The following is a 22,912-nucleotide window of genomic DNA, read 5'->3' on the forward strand; positions in this document are numbered from 1 at the left end:
GTGCTGCTTGCTTTTGTACAAGTCACTGTGCTCTTTGTCTATCCCATGCCTATTTAGACCTGAGCTTGTCTGCAGTCTAAATCTTTAATCATGTTGGCACACTGCAACACAATGAGAAGCTTTTTATGGCTGCTATTTCTGAGCACAGCAATAAACAAACATAACCTATGTTTATGGAGATCAGGTCTTTTGAACTTCTGAAATTTGCTGACCATGTCATTCAGCACATATATTTTTTGCTGAAGAGAACATATTTGGGCATGATTAAGAAAAATAGGCTTCAGCTTCACAACTGTCATTTTCTAGAGAGTAAGGATAAATTGGATGTTTGAAGACATTCTCACAAAGAATTTAAAGTTCTCTGGTCTGAGAACCACTTGGTCCTACAATAACGAGGTTACAGTCACAAGCATGCTGGGAATTCTGACTGTACCTACCCCAAACCATTCAAACTGATGTAGGGATTTGCAAACTGGCAGGTAAACTGGCAGATAAAATCTGTTCAGTCTGGAGGCAAAATGAATTTGGAGAAACACAGTAGATTTACAGCTTCTAGTTCTACAGCAATTTGCCTGGAAATTAAGGGGGGGCTTTGCTGTTCTCTCCCTCCGTGTTGCCACTTGCCACACTATTGCCACTTCTACGTTTTCTGGTATTTTCAAGTATCTGGCATCTCAAACAGAGACACAGAAAAACATTAAAAAACAACACCAACCAACCAAATAAATCAGGCCACAGTGCATTTGTAGTCATGCTACATATGTGCAGTGAATTTGGAGCACTCTGGGCACATTTGTGCATGCACAGGTAGAATGACTAGTGACTTGAGTTCACTGGATGTGCTCGGAATTCCCTGGGTATTTGCCATGGGTCAGATTTACTGTGCATGTTCTGGCCCGTGATGAAGAGTTTCCGAAGTACTCTGGGGCACCTTCAACACGTTGGCTTTACTGCAGGTGCACTGCAAGGTCCACCTACCTGTATTCCTGTCTGGGATTCCTGGACTGAAGCGTGGAGGCCCCATGCATATCCCTGTGTTACAGGATGCAGATGAAATCACATGATCCCCCAGCTACGTGTTGAAAGTGGGAATTATCTGCTTGCTTCCTCATACCCTGAATAGCTGAAGTCTACCTCATTCATCCACCAGTCTCTTTGGTGCATGCCATTCATTTCTGAAGCCTGAGAGACATCTGCTTTAGAATGAAAGGAAATTTTTTAAAATGAGAGAGACAAAAATGGTGAGGAAAAAAAGGAATAGAAGGAAACGTACAGAAAATGTATCCTGGACTGTATACCTGGACTGCAAACTCTGGTTATAATATGTGTTACAAAGGACTCTGACTGTACTTAGTTGTTTGGTGCTGTGATTGTAAATGTGGTTAATACAAATACTAATGGGTAGTAAAAGAAGAAGACTGGATGATATACTGGGTCTTGTGGTTACATTTGGGCAATGTGTGTCACTGCTGTCACTGAAGAGCATTATGCAAAGAATTATTTCACTTAAAAACCAACAACACTGAGATGAGATTTGGAACACTGTGTGAAGCTGCCTCCTCTCCTTTCCGTGCCCCCCTCTCTCCCACAGAACGCCCTGCTTCCAGCGGGATTTCGGCAAAAGGACCAGACCACTAAACCTGCCACAGGCCCCTTCGACAGAGAGCGCCTGCTCTCCTACCTGGAGAAGCAAGCGCTGGAGCACAAGGACAGAGAAGACTTCGTACCATTTACAGGGGAGAAGAAAGGTACGTCCCTCCTCGTGTTGGCATGGGGTCATGGACTGCCTGGGTGCAGGCATCCACTGCTCCTGGCCTTTTGTGGAATACACTGGGACACAAGAAGTGAGGGCTCTTACAGTGCAGGGTGAGGCTCAGGACTCAGATGTAGAGCTGCTGGAGCAGAAGATGAAGGGATGGTTTATCTGCTGCTAGTGTCTCGCTGCTCTGCAGTCCCAGTGGCAGCTCCGTGGCCTCTTGAGGGGTACAGGAGCACAGCAGCACCAGCCCAGCAAAGGGCTCAGTCAGCAGCTCCCTGGCCAGTGCCCCTGGGTGCACTCAAGTGCAGACAAAGGTGCCCTCACCAACCCCACGGGGACTGTTCCCTGTTAGGCATTAGGCAGGCGAATTGCAGTGGGGGAGGCGTTCAGGAGGAAACACATAAATGCCTTTCTGAGTAAATTTTGCCTACAACTGCTGTAAGGGACAGCTCAGGGAATGCAGTTACAAAACATAAGTATTTTTCCACTTGTTTACTAGCACATCTGGCAATGCTGTTCACGCAGACAGTTTCCCTGCTACCCTTGTCCTACAGCTACAGGAAAAAAAGGGGAAAAACAGGAAAACCTAATTCTAATAATTTAAACACTGGTAGGATAACCTTAGGGCATGAGCAGTCATAATTTAAGCAAACAATATTCCTCTAGCACCACCATCTCCTTTTCCTTGTTTATAAAAAGTGGACAAAAGGCTGGCCTCAGGCAACCCCTTCATTCAAGAAGGAACTTCCTATGTCTGGGTCCATTTCTGGCCATGTAATGGATTTGCCATTATTTCAATGGGATCTGCTTAAGGGGAAGCAGATACTTCAAGAAAGTCAAGGGCAGCATTTTTTACATTTTTTACCATTACCAAAGATGTAAAATGTTATTTACATAACATTTCATAGGCCAGGAGTTGTTACTACCATTACATTGTGTTCTCAGGATTTGAAACAATGATTTCACACAAATGAGACATGTTTCAGCTAGATTGGATCGATGTGTTCTGTTACCACGCAGTTACCATGTTCTTTAACCTACTTTTCCCCCATCAAAACGTCTGCATACTGCTCTTCCCAGGGCTGATTCTGACCCACTGGCACACGGGGACAGGGCAGAGATCCTGCTGGTAGCAGGAGTGGTCAAGCACATACTGTGCAGGAAGGAAAGCACTTCAGTGAAGTATGGATTTATTACCAATTCTTTCCAGTCTCCTACACGCTGCTGTGTCAGAGCAGTACAAGTTACCACTTGCAGGTCTCTACATTTTTACAGCAACACCTTCAATGAAGTCTCACCTTACTGATATTTACAGACTTAAGATTTTGCCTTTTTCACTGTAGTTATATCTGAGATCTCCAAATAAGCCTGGAACATAAATGCACAAAACCCAGCAGTGTGTGGAATTGCATATACCCATAGGACTGGCCCAAAACAAGTCCCTGCATTGTCCCTGACAGTGATACTGTATGGACTGGCCTGTTTATTGCCTTTCAGTTTTCTTTTGATGAAGCTAAAGCAATATTATTCCTACATTTGCTTCCAGATGCCCTTAAAGTGCTTATTAGTGCTTCTTATTACTTCCTGATGTCTCTGTTGTGGAAATACCACTGCTTTGCAAACACAACCAACCACACATTTCGCTCCTCCCTGAGCACAGAGTGAATGCAGCCTCCTAGCATTTAAAGCTGTTCTTAATTTGGCTTTTGATTCACTGTGTTCATTTACTTCAAAATTACAATTTCAAGAATTATTACGATTATGAGGTAATGACAGCATTTTAGGCTAAAGGAATTATTCCCTTAATTTCCTCTGTTCTTTGTACAATGCAAATTCATGACAAAATCCTCAGTATCAGCTTCAGCAGATTAAGTCAAATGAAAACAGCCATGTGTTCTGTGATTTCTGCAGTCATTTTACAATTATAATCTAAACACACAGAATTATACTACATTTTCTTTGCAGTCAGGGGCCAAACGCTATGAAAATACCCTTTGTTTCTTTGTTGGTTAGAAATAACTGAATTAATCCGAGATCTGATGAGGTCCAGTACCTTGACAATTGAGCACTGCTGGGCTGCACAGTGTCATTTTTGTGCTGCTTTAAGGGAACTGGCTTTGAGAACAAAGGTGTTTGTTTTGAGCTTGGCGTATCCTGAATTGGTACTGGAGTGTCAGTCCTGCTGCCCCTCTGTGGCTTGGCAGGAGGTGTCCTACAGAAACACCACCAGACTTCCAGCTCTGGCCCTCGCTGCCTCCTTGTCTTGTTCTCCTTCCCCCTTGCTCTGCCCTGCACAGACTTCCTGCAGAAGCTGAGCCTTATAAAACATACAACTGAAATCTCCCCATGGGCTGTATGATAATCCTGCTAGTTGGTTGAATCTGCTGAAACATGATGGATGTGTTACAGAGTCCACGTGTGGCTATTCCTGGATCTTGGAATCCACGCTTGTAACTGCAGTGTTACTTATTTTGACACTGAATTGAAAAAAAAAAAAAACAACAGGATGGTTGTATTAAAATATAAATTACTTGATTTATATTTATGAGAAGATGTTTCCCATACAGGAAACAAAGCAATCCTGCAAAGACATTTTCAAGATCTGATACTACATGCTAGATTTAAAGTTGCTTTAATTAGAGAATAATTAGTATTCTTCCAAAGCTCAGTAAATAGTTCAGGATAAATAATTTAAATTTCTAAAATGTGTCCTCAGAAGAATCTAAAGAAAGATATCTCTTAAAGGAAAATCTTATTTCTCACCTTCTGCACGTTGATGGTCTCTAAGGTGTATTTAGAGATTGGTAAATATTTATATGATTATATTTTATAGATTTCTGTTAAATTATTCCTTTACTCTATGGAATGTGTGTCTATACTAAACCCTGTATTACACACTGTAATGTAGCCATTCTGTAAATAACCCCAAATTAATTTGACACTATTTCTACTTGTTAAAAATTAAATTCTCAAGCAGCTCTAAAATGCATCCAGTTGTGTATATTTGGGAGGTGTAGATGCCAATGTGCCATTTGGCACTATGTATGACCTGAGAATATTTGTGTGTCAGTAGGATTAGAGTATGTCAAGTGTTGTTTGAGCTTTTGTCAGTGTTTTGTACTATGATATTTGTCTGCCACTGGGATTTATTTTTTCAAGTTTAGGAAGTGGGGTGCTTCTACTAAATGTTAAGTGACATTTCTACCAATTCCTACAGTTACCATACAAAGCTAAAACTTGGAAATTCACTGCTGAGCTGAAAAGAAGGTGGCATTTAAAATATCCTCCTTCCAGAAGAGTCTGTGATACATTATGATTTGTTACCTACTGTGACTGCCTCTCTTTTTTTTTGTTGTTAATTAGAGAGTTAGATTAGACTGGTCAAGATTAGAGAGTTCTTGACCAGGAAGCAATACCAAGCAGCTGCTGAAGGACAAAACTCAGTTGCCTATGTTGGTCTCTATATGCTGGGCAACCATAAGGTTTTGATTGTCCTAGAAAACAAGCCAAAACAAATTCCAGGGCTGACAGGGATATCCAGAATGGTTAAAACACAGGAAGTGTTAAATATGAGCCCAAGACGGGGGGGCTGGTTATGCAGGGAATTGCCTTGTTTTTGATTGTAATTGTGGTTTCAGGAGGTTGGAGGCATTTGGCAAAAACAATCAAACGTGTGGAATGCATTAGGGTTTTGGCCCTCTGCCATACTGCAGCTTGGTAACTTCAGTAACTGCTGTACAAAAAGGATTTAAGCCTGTATGGGAGAGATCTCAGATTTCAATGGAGACCCCGGGTTTGCCTGAACTGGGCCTGAAATGGCCACAGGTGCACACCCAAAACTGGCCATTGAGAAATGTTTTCAGGCTGCTTTACCCACATCCTCCCTAACACAAGTCAGAGCTGGGTAGGTCATTTGAATGCCCCATTGTGTGCTTTGAAATGATCTGGTGGCTTTCAGGAACTCTCGTGCAACACAGATGTCTCTTAGTAATGAGCAGTGGGGCTGATAACTGGGGCCATGGAGATGGGCAGTTTGTAAGTGTTTATTTTGTGTATTTTGGATTTGTTCCTGCTTAGGATAGATGTGCTAGTAATCCTTACACAGAATCTGATGGTCTGTGGAAGTTACTTAGACTGACCCACTGCTGGCTATCAGACTTCCATCACTTCCATGGGAAGTGTCACTTTCAAGTTCATGAATGACCCAGGAATAAAAAGAAAAGGTGGGGAACATAAGGAGCAGTGCAGGCACAAAGTGTGTGCCAGAGCACTGCCAGTGCTGTGTTTTCTGTGCAGTCCATACATCTGACCTCAGGTAAGAGCTGAGTCCTGCTGTGATACAGGCACGGACTGGTAACAGCAGCTCTGTTTCTGCTTTGTTGCAGGGGTCTCTGAACTGTATGGTACTAGTGAAACATCATTCAAAAGGGTTCTTCTGTTGTGAAATGTCATTGGCTATGAAAGGTTGCTTTAAGGATTGCTGTTTCAACCCTTCACCACTGTCCCTGTTTTCTACAAGGTCTTCCACTCCTTGCCAAACCATTTCATTCTGGATCGGATCCAGTTCTCATCAAAGTCGTGGAAAAACTCCAGTGGATTGGGCTATTATTATTTGTGGCTGGAAAGGGAAGGGGAACATGCCTGTATGTGATTAAATACTAACCTTTTCAGCTGATTGATAAAAGGGAAAGGGAAGGAAGTACCAGAGAACTTCTGTCCAAACCCATGTTTTCAGTTGCCCTGTCAGAGACCATCTACGTTGCATGTGGTGCTGTGCCAAGCAGAGTATCAATACACAGCACCAGTAATAAGGACAGGCATTTTCAGAAGGTCACAGCATTGGAGTAGATGCTAATGAGTTCCAATTCCACACTGTCTAACAGGCTGCTTCCAAAAGTCAGGGTTTAGTATAGAGACACAGAATCTTCCCTGGATTGACATGGCCGTTGTTTCACCCCCAGTGCTTAAATGGTTTGATTAAATTTCTGCCACCTTTTTCCTATTCTTTAGGACTTAAATTTAGAGCTGATGTTTGTCTCTTAAGGCATTGAAAGCGTTGCAGTTGCTGACAGTAATGCCTCTAGCCAGTGCCTTTCACTGCTTGCTTTTTTAAGACTCTCTTTTAGTTCTTCATGACTTTGCCAAACTTGCACAGTTCACAGAGAAATTTCCCATGCTGAGAAGCTGCCTCGAGTTGAATTTTTGGAAAGTGTCAGCAAAAAGGACTTAGCTGCTTCCAAGAACAAGATTAGGAGAAAACACATTGTTTTATCCATCTAGAGAAAATTTTTCCAGCTGTTTTTTTTCATGACCTGCAGTGCCTCCACGCTTTGAAGAGAGGACTTGAAATGTATGCCCTTTGGAATCCCCAGGGAAATATACTCAAGTCTGGCATCTTCAAAATATTGTGCTTTCTTGTCCATCCAGTTGGTTACAGCATTCTCCAGATGCTCCCCGTGCAGTGAGTGTCAGCCAGAGCTCCTGCCTGCCCGTGGCAGCACATGTGACAGCCCAGCAGTGCCCAGAGGGACCCGGTGTGGCCGGGCTCCCGGGATGTTCCTGCAATTGCTCCTCTGGGATGCCACTGTCACACCAGGACCAAGGGCAGGGAGACTCCCTCCTGCTCTGACCGAGCTCCCCTGCCTTTGTAAGGGCACTGTAAAGGAAAAAAAAGAGTAAACAGCCAGCAGAGAGGCTGGGGCAGAGAGGTGGGGTGGGGGGGTTGAGGAGCTGTATGAATATTCCAGGATGAAGGACTAGATGTGGCAGCTCTAGGGAAAGGAGCAGTAGAGGACAGCAGTGGCAAGGAAGGGAAGGCAGAAGGAAAGGAGGTGGTGGGAAGGGTCAGGATTCAAAGATTTTTTTAAAACCAGGAGACACAGGGGATGGGGAAGGCACAGGGGGCCTTCCTGAGGAAAGGAAAGAGGAGAAGAATGTGTTGGATGGGAGAAAAGAGGCCAGAAAGGAACATAACTAGTGCTGCATTCCGCTCTGCCCATGTTTCAAGGGTCTTTGATGTCCAGGAGGACATCACTGAAGTGCAGTGGCACGGTTTGAGTTTCTTCCTCCTCTGGCACCATTCCACACCAGATATAAGAGCTTTCTGCTCGCTTGGTGGAGCGGATAATCCAGGAGGGAATCCAGGAGGGAATCCAGAGGACTGCCCTGCATCCTAACTTGTGATACTTCGTGTGAGGGTCTGAAGAAATTCTGGGCCTCCTTCTGTTTTAAAAAATACGGGTTGGCTTTTGTTTATTTTTGTTTGAGCACGCATGCTTTCCAGGAGAGCTCTCTGAAGGTGTTGCTGCAGTGGCAGAGTCACAGCATGCTGATCAAAGTCAAGGATAGTGGTGCAACTTAAGTTCACTTTTTCTGTGCACAATAGATTTAATAACTTTGGAATGCTTATCTTTGCAACCTTCCTATTCCATTGTCATAATTTTTAAGGCATAGAATATGCTGACACTAATCCAAGACCAACAGAACAGCAACAATTATGATTTTTATTACTACTGGTGTTCAGCTTCACGCTTACTCAAACTTGGCCTGTTTTCTTCTTCATAATACGAATTTGTCCTTGGTAAGAACTAATTTAGCTCCATTTTTATAGAATATTTGTAGGGAGGGGTTTAAGTAAGCCTCAACAGAAAAGAACAGTGTAAAATGGAAAAAGTGAATCAAGTGCCTGTGATTTATGCAAGGCAGATTTCCAGGATTATTGAATTTCACTCCCAAGGTCAGTGTAGCATTCTGTAATTGAGAACAAACAGGCACTCACTGGAGTCAGCAGTGACACTCATTGAGAAGTCAGCAGTAGTAAGTGTAACCAGGTATTTTCTTGAAAGTACAATAATCTGAGCTACAGTTTGTAGGAAAAGAAAGTACATTATTGTTTTACAATTATGGCAGAAAATGCATTTATATTATAAAATTAAGTAAATATCCTTAAAAAATTGATGTTAAATAAAAGGAGATTTTTTACAGCTAATATAAATGGCCTTATTTCCTATTGCTCTGAGTTTTACTGAGTTTTGGCTTGTACAGTTTTGACTTCTACAAGATGGGAGTAAACACCAAGTATATACTAAATATAAATAAATACTAAAATAAAAATGGTGGCAATTTATATTCATTCATAAAAGTCTAATGACAGAAGAAGGAAGGAATAGAGGAGACATCTCAGAAATGATGCTCCAAATGCTGCAAACTATAAACAAAGGTGAAATCCTCAAAATGTTTTTAGATTGGACTTGCTACTAAAATCCTACCAACTGCACTCTCCAAATTCCTTTTTCTCCCTCTCCTTATATAACAATAAATAAAAACCTCACTTCAGGAAAGTCCACTTGAAGCGTTCCCTGCTCAGTTAATCAATCTTCCTGCAGATGTGCACATGGCAGTTCATTGCTGCTGTGTAAGGAAGGGATCTCATTTCCTTGTGTTACTCTGACAGGGCTTTAATGGGGGCATTTGCACGATGCAGGAAAAGAGACCTGGCTGAACCAAGTGGCAGAATTACACCTGTGATTCATGTCTGTTCCCAATGAATTTCTTTTTTCATAGAGAATTTGCTTTCCTTTTACCTTGGTCCACATTTCTCTATCTCTCTGTAGTGCCCTTCTCTGAATCCTTCTTCCCTCTGCTTGTCAATGGATTTTGTTTCCCCAAGCCTCTTCTGAGGAAAACATGAACCATATCATATTTCAGTTTCAACAGAAGTTTTGTTTTTGCAGTGGGTGAACAGGAGTAGGTCTGCAGTTAAACTGAGCCAGGACAAAACTCTGCTCACTGCACTCACAGTCAGAGAGCCCTGGTTTGTAATAAGCTGCCTCAGTCATCATCCAGGTCACCCCAGACACTTAGCCCAGTTTGGCCAAAAGGAGGGGAGAACTGCAGTGATGCACACTTAAAATTTCACATTGAAAGAAAGCACTTGGGATTCCACACACTTTGGGTTTCTATGCTTGTGTAAAAACAAAATCGTATCTTACTACAATTGAATTTTGGTTTGCAGTTAAACAAAGAATACATTATTTTTATGCAGAAGTGTGGTTATTTTTCTCTTGTTAACACCAAAGTAGCTCAAGTTGTGTATAAACAGAACTTTTGTCACGTGTTTTTCATTGGTAGAAAGTTAAGGTATTGCTGTTAAGACTTAGCACAGAATGTTAGCGTATTCTGGAGGCAAAAGATAAAACAGCCAACATTAATTATACCACACAGAATAAAGTAATAATAAAGTACCTTCTAAAACACAGTGTGAATATAAAGAACACCAAGAGCAGCAGCCTTTCTTCATAAATCTCACTTTAAAATAATGAAATGTCACTATTCCTCCAAGGCTTCTTCCAAATAATAAATTTTAAGTTGGACCATTGAATCAAGGAAGCCACAATCCATATTTTATTTTGTCAGTGAATTCCATGATGCACTGGAAAATGAATTTACAATGTACAGATGTGGGACTAGGAGAGACCTCCTGAATCTTCAAACTCTCTCCTTAAATAATGAAAGGAAGCTGGTTGACAGCTGTCTATAAACAGACACACGGTTTTGCAGTTGGTGGACAGGTAATAAATTCCTAATAACATGCTAAAACATGAGCCTTTCTAGCCTCCATCTGCTGTGCTACAGAATCTCCTCACAGTGGAATGTTCTTGTCAAGATAGCAGTAAAAAGAATATTTTTAAAACACCACTGGATGCCAGCAAGGCCCACATACATTAAAGATATATATTACTATCTTGGACGTGACCTTGCCCCTTTAAATATTTCATATAACCAATAATAGAATTTTTTTTCTAAAACATTTGCCAAGAATGCATTGAATGAAACTATCATTGGGAATCATATACACATTTAACGAGAGCCGGGCTGTCAGCCAACAATTACGTCTGCCTGAAGCAAATGTTTGAAATGGTATTCCTACATATGTGAACTGCACAGAAAAGGTATGAGCCTGTACTGGTTTCCATTACCCCTTGATTTCTTGCTGTGCAAGGTACTTGGCCTGCACACATCCAAAGTCCTTAGAGAAAGACCAACTCTACCACGTATCGTGTCCAGTTTAGTCCAAACTCAGGGTCCTGTGTCCCCTTACAGTGTTATGTGTGAAAGTACAGGCTGGCAGCAGTATTTGTTAAAAGTGGGGTTGGGCTTCAGCCCTGGGAAGGATGCCCTAGTGCCTGCTGGAGATGCTGTGTCTCCACACGCTGTGGCTCTGTGGAGATTGCTGTCACAGAACAGTACTACCAGGCAGGATAAGGATCAGCAGGATTCCCTCAGTGTCTCAAACAACCTACTGGATACTTGAAACTCCTGTGGATCCACCAGTGATCTGAAAGGAGAACACTTTGTGGACAGTATTCCTCACTATTGATTGTTCACTCAGATATTCTGATTGATTTTGGTTTTCTAGCTTCCAGCACAGTAATGAATTTTTTTCCTTGTCAAGCTGGCATCAAGTTGGAAACTGTTATCCAACACTTCAGATTAGGTGGTAGCACAGAGGGAGTCTGAAGTCTTACCACCTGTGCTGCTATTAAATCTGAAGAGCATGACTGACCTGTCTTTGCAGAGTATTTCTCTCCTCAGATTTCCACTTGACTTTTGTTTGATGCTGCTGGGATGGCTGTCCCTGATTGCTGTGGCCCAATGCAGTCACAGTTTAAATGGTTCTTACCTTTCACCCACCAAAGGCTTCTACCAACACTTCAGATTAGGTGGTAGCACAGAGGGAGTCTGAAGTCTTACCACCTGTGCTGCTATTAAATCTGAAGAGCATGACTGACCTGTCTTTGCAGAGTATTTCTCTCCTCAGATTTCCACTTGACTTTTGTTTGATGCTGCTGGGATGGCTGTCCCTGATTGCTGTGGCCCAATGCAGTCACAGTTTAAATGGTTCTTACCTTTCACCCACCAAAGGCTTCTATCTTCTGGAAGTCTTTTCTCAAAAGATTACTTACTTAAAGTATCACATGAAAAATAAATCATACTATGATACTACTTTGTCTTTCTACATAACTTTCTGTCCAGTTTTGTACTCAGAAGTTGTTTAGCCTTGGTAGAAATATCTCCAAGGTAAATAATTTGAATCGTGTATCAATAAACCTTACCAGAGTTTCAGGAATTTCCTTTAAATTTTTTTTCTGAGCTTATTCAGTGACTTGAGTCATGGAAGCTGACAGCAAAAAAATGGCTGTAGACAAACTTGTATAAAAGATATAAATGAATTGGAAATTACTACATGAAAATAATACTTTGGAACATAATGGGGAAAAACAAAGCCACAAAAGGATGACAGTGTTGCAAAACCAGAGACAAAGCATTTGTAGTTCAACACTAAATATCAGAATTACATTTATGAATGGTAACAATATCACTAATACAGTTAAACTACTTCAGAGACATTTCAAGAAGTCACAGGATATGCTTCAAGCATTACATCTAGAGTGTACAAAGCTGCACAAAAATAAAATTTAAAGCTGACAGTGGGCCACAGCCACCTGCACCAAAGATCATCACAGCTTCATTACAATAGGATTAATTAAAGACTGCTTGAGGAGTAGTTGTTAGGGACCAGGTGAGGGGAACTATCCCACACTGGACAGTAGCCCTTGGAATTCAGCCCCTTACTGGAGCAGTGGCACTGTCTGTTGCATGTGGCATCATCCAGTGTGTCAGTGACTGCAGGGCTTTGGTCAGGAGGGCCGAGTGGGAGTGATGCCATGATGATGGCCCAGCAGTGCTGCTGACTCAAGTGCAGCTCCAGCTCTGATTTAAAGGGCCTCGCTCCAAGCATCTGCAGTTGCATCATCACACTGCTGAGGTTAACCATCATAGCAGCCCACAGCAGTAGTGGAACTTGTTGTGTTGTTCCTGGAGTTATCCTGCAGTTTCCTCATTTCAGCAGACAGGCCAATGACCTCAGTCTTGGGGGAATATTGCATGGAAACACACATCTGCACACCCAAAGGTATCAGCAGGATACAGAGACAGACAAACACGTCAGGAGTCTTTCTTGGGCTACATGTGGTTCAGTTCAGACTGCTCAGGCCTGCAGAAATGATCAGGATAAGGCTATTTATGTGAATGATCATCAGGAGACACAGAGGGGAAATATACTGGAGGGACTGGGTATTAAACTGAGTTACTGGAAGAGAACAGGTTTGCTGAGCTTTCAGGATCAGGTATGGAGTTCATGAACTGAAAGATTCTTGCAGTAGGATGGTTTTAACTGCTCCTAGTGCCTCATTTAAATAGAAGGATGAAATTTCTGCAAGCTTTTTGTATAGACCTGATTCTGCCTATTTAAGGACACAGGACCTTCAGAAAAATCCCAGCTGGGACTGTTCCTGAGAGCACATTCCCTAAAATAACAGTCAACAACACAGAGCAGAAATCCGCACCTTTTATTTTTAGATTTGCTAAGATTCTGGTGGGGAGGATAACATCAAGTAAGAAAGAGAAAAACATGCATGAGATAATATTTCCAAGCAGTTCCACTGTCACAGACCTATTCCCCTGCTGCCAGGAGGCAAAGGAGTTGTTCCAATAATTCATTGCTCACTCTGGTTTTTTTTATTCTCTTAGGAAAAATATTTATCCCTAAAGAAAAGCCTGTAGAAACCCGCACAGAAGAGAAAGTGACCCTGGATCCAGAACTAGAAGAGGCCCTGGCCAGTGCTTCAGATACTGAGCTCTATGACCTTGCAGGTTAGATAATACATAGATATGATCCTCCCAAATGTCCAGCTCTTCTCTGGCCAGACCTGCCCCCAGGAGTGTCTCATGATGACCCCTCAGGCCCCTGGTGCTTGTCTGACAGGTGGCCAAACTGTGGGCCACTCGTTGCCCAGGATGATTGAAGCATGACTTGACAGCTGCTGCATTTCAGACTCCTCTACTTACAACTGATGTTGTAGGGGGGAAGATGAACCAGCTCACGGGATTTCGGGAAGGGAAGGGTGCTCAGTGGACTGCAGGCTGGGGTGCTGGCACTCTAATGGGAGTGACTGACCTTACTGTACTCACATTGTTTGTAGTGTACTCTTGCTACCTCCTCTCAACTCTGACATCCCAAATAGCAGGATAAACTTGTCACAGAATGCAGTGGATAAAGATCCTGAATCCATGAGGAAATTTGGAATCTAACCCATTGAATGAGAAAATTGGTTGCCAGGTCATTAGACCTGGGTGTCTTCACCACTTCTTATTGTTTTCCAAGCATGTTAATATCGATGTGCTTCCATAAGAAACCCTGGTGGGAATGCCAATGCATTAAGCTCATCACACGTACAGTGACATTTTCAAGTACACCAAACAATAGAACATAAGAGTAATAAGAAGTTCAGGTTTTATGTTAGGGAAGAAAAGTGATTAGGAGCGTAGCACTGAAACAAATTACCCAAAGAGATGGTGGGATTTCCATCCCTGGGTGTTTTCAGACTGCAGCTAGACAAAGCCATGGCTGACCTCATTAATGCTGGCAACACTCCTGCCTGCAGGAGAGGCTGGACAAGATGACCCACAGTGGTTCCTTCCAGCTGGCACTTCTGTGATATGCATTCTACATTGACTCAATTGTTCAAAAATCTATATTGAAAGTGCCTGTATCTCCAGAATTTGGAGCCCAAAAGACTCTCCCTACAAGCAGGCATGATGCAGACAGTGAACATTTTGTAAAGGGGGTTTTGTTTGGGGAACTAAAGTACAATTTGTAGGAGATACTTTCCTGCAATCTGTGTTCCTGCCATTAACATTGTATCCTCTTGCTGGTATTTACACATTCCAGCTGTTCTTGGAGTGCACAATATGGTCAACAACCCAAAATTTGATGAAGCAGGGGCCCGCGGTAAAGATGGAAAAGGAATCGTGAGAAGTAAGTAAGCAGATTTCTCTTGTGGGCTGCATGTCATCTTTTGGCACTTCTACACCTATAGGTGAGCTCTGTTGGTCTAATTTAGTGTAATGTGGCTGGGCCTAACTGATTGATCAAATTAATCATGAGAGGTGGCTTTTTAAAAGTAAAAACAATCTTAAAATTCACTATAAGGACAACAGTAGTATACAAACAGAACATTCCTAAGGAAATTTGTTTTCCTAGAAAGCAGTATCTGGCTCTGCAGAGGTGCTTGAGAGAGTGGGAGTATTTAAGAGGCAAAGACATACAAAATTCCATTCCACTTCAGTTTAGGCAGCAGGCAGAAAACAGAGTGAGCTGCAGCTAAGAGTTGGCCACAGTTCAGGCCAGGCCATCTTGCCCCAAGTACCTACATTTACACAACTGAAAAATGACTTGTAACCACTGGGCTCAAACGTGGCAGAATCCCTGTCCTAGGCACATCTGTGACCAGAGTCACCTCAAGCTGCATCCATAGGGAGGCAGAGACTGCAGGGATGTGCTCCTGCCCCAGCTCCTCCCTCTGATCCACCACGTCCGCCTGGCTCCCGTGGCAGTGTGTGTAAACTGTGCCTGTTCTGTGGCTCCCTCGGGACACAGGAAACAGAATTGTTCCAGAAATCCCCCAAGAGAAACAGCTGTAGTTACTAGGAACAAATCCAGAAATGTTTGCACTAAATAAACGGACCCTTGGTGAATCAGGTCTTAGCTCAGCACCCCACAGGAGGCTGGATGGAGGGAGAAATGGGTGCATCTGAATTCCAAGCTTTTCTTGAGAGCTGCCAAACCTTGATCCAGAGCTTGTCACCTCCAAGCCCTGGGATATCAAGTGGGCTAAACTTTGCTTTTTAAGACAAAACTGTGGAATGCCCTTTCCTGGGGAAACAGTACTAAAAAAATGTTTTCTTCTTCTAAGGCCATGAGAACAGCGTCTGTCTTTACCAAGGGCTTTCCTTTCCATCTTCCATTACTAAAGGGGAGGTGGGAAAGTAGACAGGACACCGTGTCACTTCATTTTTCTCAGGATTAAGCTGCTCTGCAAGCCTTCCCAGTGGGACCCTGTGTGAGCTGCCATCTATCTCATAACAGGCAACTGCATGCATTACTAATCCTCATAGATTTCAGAATATTTTTGTTGTACTGAGTCAAAAAGTCAGCTATGTGAGTCAGCTAAACTATGCTCCAATCACAGACCTACGAACCGGAAAATCACTGTCACATCACCGTGTTCTTTGGTCCAAAAGCAATATCTTCCCTTAGCCAAGTGAAATGCTTCAGTAAAAATTTGCTCATCGATGTGGCAAAACAGCACCATGATTAAAGAAACAAGAAGAACTCATGGGAGGCAAGAAGAAGTAGAAAATGAAAGCTGCTCCTAACTGTAGGCTGAGTACACTGTGGTGTCTAACCTGAGGACAGGGTGCTTGTGTCTCCCTGCTCCCAGTCTGGCCGGGCGTTGCCACAAGTGCAACAAATGCTTTGCTTTTTTTGTTTACTTTCTATCCTCGCATCCAAGGTGAATTGTCTAAATGTAGTTTTCAATTCCCAGCTCCCTAGGAAGGCTGAAGTGTTATTCAGGTATATGTGAGGTCTCTCAGGGAATTAGTAAAAAAAAGTTTGGCATCAAAGAGAGCGGAGTGAAAGCTAGCTCAAGGTTTGTGTATGACCATCTCTACTATGAGTTCTAAAAAAAGATGTGGCTTTCTTTTGGCCCATGACATGGCATGAACTTTTACTCTTTGCAATGAACAGCAATGTGTGCTACACTGAGACTTGAGCACAAGTCTTCAAAATCTCTCCCTGTCCGCAGCATAAAATAAAAACATTTAAACATACTTGTGGTCAGCAGCATATTCCTTTCTTGCCTCTAGTGGCTTGGGTGGTCAGGGTTAATAAATTAATCTCCACAACTATATGCATGGGAATTAGAAGTACTAATTGTGTTCTAAGCTATGATTTTTATGCATGTCTGAGAATATTTATAGCTCATAGCTTCCAGCACTAAATACCATAGTTCTTTGGAACATGACTACTCAAAGATTTCATAAATCTTGGTGCTGGCAGACAGACTTATTTTTCATGCTTTGATAGTTTTATTATTTAGAAAGTGCAGATGTTGCAATTTTACAAGAGCTAATTGAATTTATAGTAGGGCTGATAGTATCAGCTGAGAGGAGGAAACTGAGGGGCCTCGTCTCGTGTTGCTTTACGTGGCACAGTCTATTCAAAGGTGCAGGGACATTTTCTTACGAATGTAACGGGCAAGTTCTGAGCACACCTTTCTTTACAGATATTAGACACAGTACAAAGCAGCCCTTGCAGTATATCACATCCCAAACAATAGTCTTCAAAGCTGCTTTGGCTCAAATTTGGCTTTGGCTCCAGGGATTTTGTATATAAAGGAGGAATTTGCCCTTGACGATGCTGCACAGCCTCCATGACCACAGCCTCCAGTGACAGCTCTGGGTGCACAGTACGTGCAAAGGGTATGGCAGGGATAATGGGGATAATACTCCTGCTTGCAGGTTTTGTGGTTCTCATAAACCCTTCCTGGACTGCTGCAGTACAAACCTAAATGGGAGTTGAACAGCCAGAGTGATGATGATGCCTGTTCCTCGGTTGACATTGTGTGAGATCTTGTGTTGCAGATGTGGTGAAAGGTGAAAAGGTCAAGCCCATCTTTGAGGAGCCACCTAATCCAACCAATGTGGAAGCAAGTTTACAAAGGATAAAAGCAAATGATCCTAGTCTCACAGAAATTAATCTCAACAACATAAAGGTAGGTGCTGTGGTTTCGTTTATGTCATCATAGGAGGATTTATTCAAGTCTTTCCAAAGCCTGTGCCTTTTATCTTCAAATTTTGTCTCTCTTTACTGTTCAGAAAAAGCAGGACACTCAGGGAAGGGATGGGGAAAGCTCAAGGCTCCAAGGTCATCAATTCCTGATACTGAATTAAATTCCAATTAACAGCCCAAGGGGTGACTCCCCTTTGGCTGCCTTTCTTCAGCAGATGGTAAAGGAAGATATCTCATGGGTACTGTGTAATCATCACTGGCCAAATTCAATTAGCCCTCGTGGAGACTGAACAGCTGGCAGCAGAATAGGAAAGTAGCTCAGTGATGGCCACGTGCTGGCCTTGGCCTGGCCCAGTTCTGGGCAGCGCTGACATGGCAGCCTGGCACAGGCCCCACGAGCCTCTGGGGGCCACTGTACCCACAGGGTGCTCTGTCCATGCTGACGCACTCCTAAAAGCATCAGGGATGTTTAACTTGCATAGACTGTGGTTGCTACTCCATCAGTTTGATAATAATTAAAATCAGCAGTGTGACTGGCTTTCCTAATTACCGGATTTGTCTTCTTACTGTAGAATATTCCTATTCCAACACTGAAAGAATTTGCTAAAGCTCTGGAAACCAACACACATGTGAAGACATTCAGCCTTGCAGCTACTCGAAGCAATGACCCTGTAGCTATTGTAAGTTTTAACATTACTGGGAAAAAAACCCAAAACAACACAACAAATTTTAAGTAGGTCCATGTCTGCTTTAGAATACATTCTTTATTTTCTCTTGCAGGAATTCCCTGTGGCTATACAAAGTAGAAATATAATCTCTTCTGATCTACCTCTATGTTCTTCTAAGCATATTTGTGGCTTTTTTTCTTGTTGGTACTAAGCTATATTTTGCAGATTCTCTATTGTTCCCTGAAACTTCCACAATTCATGTTCCTTCTTTTTGACTGTTCAGGCATTTGCAGATATGTTGAAAGTGAACAAAACACTGAAGAGTCTGAATGTAGAATCCAACTTCATCACTGGGACAGGGATTTTGGCACTGATTGATGCACTGAAAAAGAATGAATCCCTAACAGAGATTAAAATTGACAACCAGGTAAAGAGAGACCATTGGGGAAGTCCACTTTTGTTTCCCTTCCATATAGATTCCCAGAGGGTTCTGCTAGGGAACTCTGGCAGAGTCAAGGCAGCCTCTGTGGCTCTGTCATTCTGTAGCTCATGTCCCAAGTCAGTGGAACCAAAGAAAACTTCTCAATAAAACAAGTCAAAGCCAAGTACAATACCCAGGGACAAAATCTTCAGGGATTCCCTTTGTAGTTTGCAGCCCAGTACTTAAATACAACCACTGACTTCTCTCTCATGTGAGAACAAATGTTTCTTTTTCTTTTGGGGACACTTCACTACATCGCCAACAGAGGCAGCAGCTTGGGACAGCTGTAGAGATGGAGATTGCCAAGATGCTGGAGGAGAACTCCAGGATTCTCAAGTTTGGATACCAGTTCACAAAACAAGGTCCAAGAACCAGGGTAGCAGCAGCTATCACTAAAAACAACGATCTGGGTAAGATACCACTACATTTACTCATCATTTATTTGTGTGAGCCAAGCCCTGACCTTCCCGGGCACAACTCCTCCTGTCTGTACATTCTGACTGAATCTTGACTACAGCATTCCAGCTGCTCTGTGTGAGGGGAGAGGCAAAGCTCCTCGGGCTCTAGGGGAGACAACAACAAAGATCCTACTGTGATTAGGAGCCACTATTCTACTCCTGCTCCTTCTGGGAATGGGAGTTATTTCAGCCTTTTCCCTGGAGTGTCTTGGATTTCTCACTGCTCTATCAGCTGTTCTGGACAGTAAACGAGGAGTCAAACCCATCCTGTTTTTTCAGAGGACAGAGAAGTCCTGAGTTTGTTGTCCAGGCCATGATGGACCAGGCCTGCCCAGCCAAGGGAGCAAACCAGACCCTCCTGCCTGTGTGACCAAGTACAGGCAAAGACAGCAAAGCTCTGCAAGTCCCCTGAGTGTGACACGCTCTGCCCTGTGTGCTCAGTACACAGAATACGAAGGAGGTCACTGGGCAAGAGAAGTTTAGAGTGAGAAGGGGAAGAAAATAATTAAACTTTTTGTTTTCAATCAGTTCTGCTTCAGAGTGGGGTATCAAACCACGATGTCTTTGCGGGTTTCAGCTTGGGCTTCTCTCTGTGGGAGCTAAGATAAAAACTGAGCTAAAGCCTTTTTCTTTCACACATGCTTTTGGGGTTTTGAAATTTTAATTTTTAGCAGTACCTAAGCGTTCCAACTATATACCATTTTTCCTGAAACTATCAGTGTCCCAGAATGGTATTTGAAACATCCTATCTACAAAGAGAGAAAACCCCTTTTTCCCCATTATTTTGCCAGTTGCCATTAGACTTATGTACTAATCTTCATTTTCCTGTGTTTGTGTTGTATGGTTTTGTTCACAATTTTGTAGGACAGAATTCCTAAAGGAATTCGATAAAATAAAATAAATGAAGGAACAAAACACTGAAAGCAGACACAAATGACTGATGTTACACTGCAGGCTTTGGAATAATGCAGTCTGTTTGCCAAAAAGGCACGATGAAAAAAACCTCCTCTTAGTAAAGTAATGGGATGTTTAGCAATATATTGTTGTTATTGATTTTCTGTGGTGTAAAGCATTCATTCATCCAGTTCTACTGCTTTGTTCTGTACTTCAGCCATTCAGTATCAGAAACAGGACATGACACTTTGACATAACACTAACTTTTTTATCACACAGACAGGAGAACCTCACAAATCTTACCTGGCCAGGTCAGAAAAGACAGTGCATTTTATTAGAATGTGGAGTAGCAAATGCTGCCCAACTAAACCTGCTCTATAGCAGGTATAATGTATTTTAAGTGCTGTAAAAATTCACATGGGACTGCTTGTCAAAATAATCTTGCCCATAACACAACATTTACCACTCTGCTTTGCTAAATGGCAACTTCCATGTACGTGGTTTCCAGTGAGAAACCAGAGTTAAATAACTTACTATCAGATGGTTGATGCAGTCAGTACGTGTGAAGTTTAAACAGGTAACCAAAGGTCCAATATGGTATTTTCCTTGTTGCCAATATTCCCTGATATCGGTACTTGAGAGTACTTCAAATTATTTTCTAAAAGAATATGATTATTGCTTACCCATAGTATACACTGTGCAATTACAGAAGTTATTAATTTTTGATGCCTAAAGCTTAAATAATCCAGAGCACTGCCATGCAGACTAGAGCAGACCAGTATCAATTTAGCTGGAACACAGTGGCTTTTAAAAGAACAATAAAACTGTAATAAAAATCTAAATGGAATCACTGGAAGGAAGTGCAGGAAATGGTGATTTTTTTATCATCTAAAACCTTAGCTCAGAATCTGATTTTTGTGAAAAATATATTGCTATGAACACTTGGTGCAATTCTACAGTCTGTGATACTGAAAACTGCAGTTTAGGTACAATTGTTTTGTTGGGCATTATGATCTATTAATTATGGTATTTGTGGGCATAATTCTTCTGAGCATTTCTCAGAAGGTCCTTCCTTCTGTGCTGGCTTCATGTTTCTGGGAAGGGGCAGTGTCTGTGAGAAGAGTCCTGGTGCTCTTGGGAAGGCAGTAATGACTCTCTCTCCTTGCTTTGCAGTTCGCAAGAAGCGGGTGGAAGGGGAGCGCCAGTAGCCACAGCATCGAGGACACGAGGCAGGACTGGAGGCCACCACCAGCTGCAGTCTCAGAGTGCTCACTGCTCAGAAGGGAAGGCACTGGATTACAGTGGGAGTTGCTGATTTCTGTTAATGTCTCCTTTTAACCTTGAAAACAGAGCCTGTTCATTTTCAATTTTCACGGTTAATGTAATTCCTATGAGACAGGTTCATAGTTGGTTTGATTTTAATGAAGAAAGTGGTTTGCAATATCTGAAGCCAATATGCAGCATCTTAACTGTGTTACTGAGCATAACATATAGTGACTCTGACCTTTATTTTAGACACTTTTTGATATGTTAAAGTATGACCTTGTGTATGGATAAGGGATTCTCTGCTGAAAATAGAAATTTTAGGGCCAAGTTCTGCAATGCCTTATGTTTGTGAATAATCCTTACTTATGAAAAAAACTGAACTGAATCCTGCAATGGGCTGCTCCCAGGAGTAGAACTAGTGATGCCAGTACAGGTTTGCAGGTTCACACCCTTGAGCCTCTCTCCTGCAGTGGGATCTGGGCAGCTGGAACCAGCTTGGAACAGCACCCGTCCCCTTGTTGGGTCTCCACCCGCCCAGCTCCCAGTGCAGGATCACGCCTAGACGTATAAACATTGTCAAAGCGTACTTGTTTACATAAGCTTAGCTTAGGTGGATCATTTCGTAATGTTACACTGATGTTTTTTATCCTTACTCCACATTCTAAAGTAATGTTAGTGCTGCCAATCCTATAGACGTTGAATGTTTTGGGTTTTTTTCTAGGCCAACAAGTTTTTGTTTGCTACTAGAATGCACAGTTTACAGCTATTAATCTTAACCTAAACAAGTATTCTGAGTAATATTTGTTTTGCTTTGAGCCATGAGGTTTTTTTAGTTCTGGTATTTATGTACATTTATTAGCATTATAGGACTGTTCTCAGGACCTTTTAGATGAAGACTAATTAAATAATTAATCCAGGAGAGCCACTGTGCTACCGGGAAAAGACATTAAAGGGGTAGTTTTGACAGCTACATAACTGACATTTATATGCTGCAGTTGAGGTTTGTCCCTGTATCACAAGGCACGTGGGTATTCGTGCCAGTGTTTATCTGAATAAGGGCAGATTTAAGCACATGCACAAATGCTTTGCTAAATCATGGCCTTAACTTAGATGCTGGACATAATCTTAACGCAGTGGAAAACACTCATGAAGCAGCAGCTAACCCCAGTGCTCAACAGAGTCAAAATTTTAGTAAGAATTCAGTCTGATGTTTCATTTTGTGTATTTTACAGTCTAAAACTACTCTCTACCACAGGTGTATCACTGCCAACAGTTGACTAACAGCCAGAGGTTCATTTTGGTTGCACGTGCACATGCTGTAAGAGCCAAGGGACACTCAGGGCAGGTGTGCAGGTGTGTCACACACCCCAAGCTTTCAGAAAGCTGCAGAAATGCTCCTGGGGCACACTGGCCTCTCCTCTGAGAGCAGGGAGGCAGCACTGCTTCCTCAGGGCAGTGCTGGACACCACAGTCACTGCAGGATACCCCTGAGCCAGCAGGGACTGCTGTGGGTCACTGTGCAGCTGGGCATCCGGGGATCAGAGGCCTGGGGAGCCCCAGAGCAGTCGGCAGATGCTGGGCACACTTCCCTGAGTGATGTTTTCATCTGGCTGGGGTGCAAGATAACAGGATGAACCCTCCCTCTGTGCCTTTTATAATGGAAATGAGTCGGTCCAAGGCAACGCTCTT

The 22,912-nt window shown here is 42.5% G+C and overlaps 1 protein-coding gene across 2 annotated transcripts in view; it reads left to right on the forward strand.

Moving 5' to 3' along the window:
- The window catches only part of LOC103621243 (tropomodulin-2), a 35,343-nt gene that overhangs the window by 10,735 nt on the left and 1,696 nt on the right, over window positions 1–22,912 (forward strand). For both annotated transcript variants that reach the window (XM_008640011.2, XM_017742621.1), the window contains exons 3-10: window positions 1,592–1,748; window positions 13,352–13,474; window positions 14,553–14,639; window positions 17,309–17,439; window positions 18,029–18,136; window positions 18,408–18,551; window positions 18,871–19,015; window positions 21,131–22,912. The exon at window positions 21,131–22,912 is cut by the window's right edge and continues 1,696 nt beyond it. In XM_008640011.2, coding sequence (XP_008638233.1) covers window positions 1,592–1,748; window positions 13,352–13,474; window positions 14,553–14,639; window positions 17,309–17,439; window positions 18,029–18,136; window positions 18,408–18,551; window positions 18,871–19,015; window positions 21,131–21,165 — 930 coding nt within the window. In that variant the 3' untranslated portion in view covers window positions 21,166–22,912. The remainder of the gene's footprint in view (window positions 1–1,591; window positions 1,749–13,351; window positions 13,475–14,552; window positions 14,640–17,308; window positions 17,440–18,028; window positions 18,137–18,407; window positions 18,552–18,870; window positions 19,016–21,130) is intronic.

Source organism: Corvus brachyrhynchos, unplaced genomic scaffold (genome assembly GCF_000691975.1).
Source record: "Corvus brachyrhynchos isolate BGI_N302 unplaced genomic scaffold, ASM69197v1 scaffold97, whole genome shotgun sequence".
Classification (NCBI taxonomy): domain Eukaryota; kingdom Metazoa; phylum Chordata; class Aves; order Passeriformes; family Corvidae; genus Corvus; species Corvus brachyrhynchos.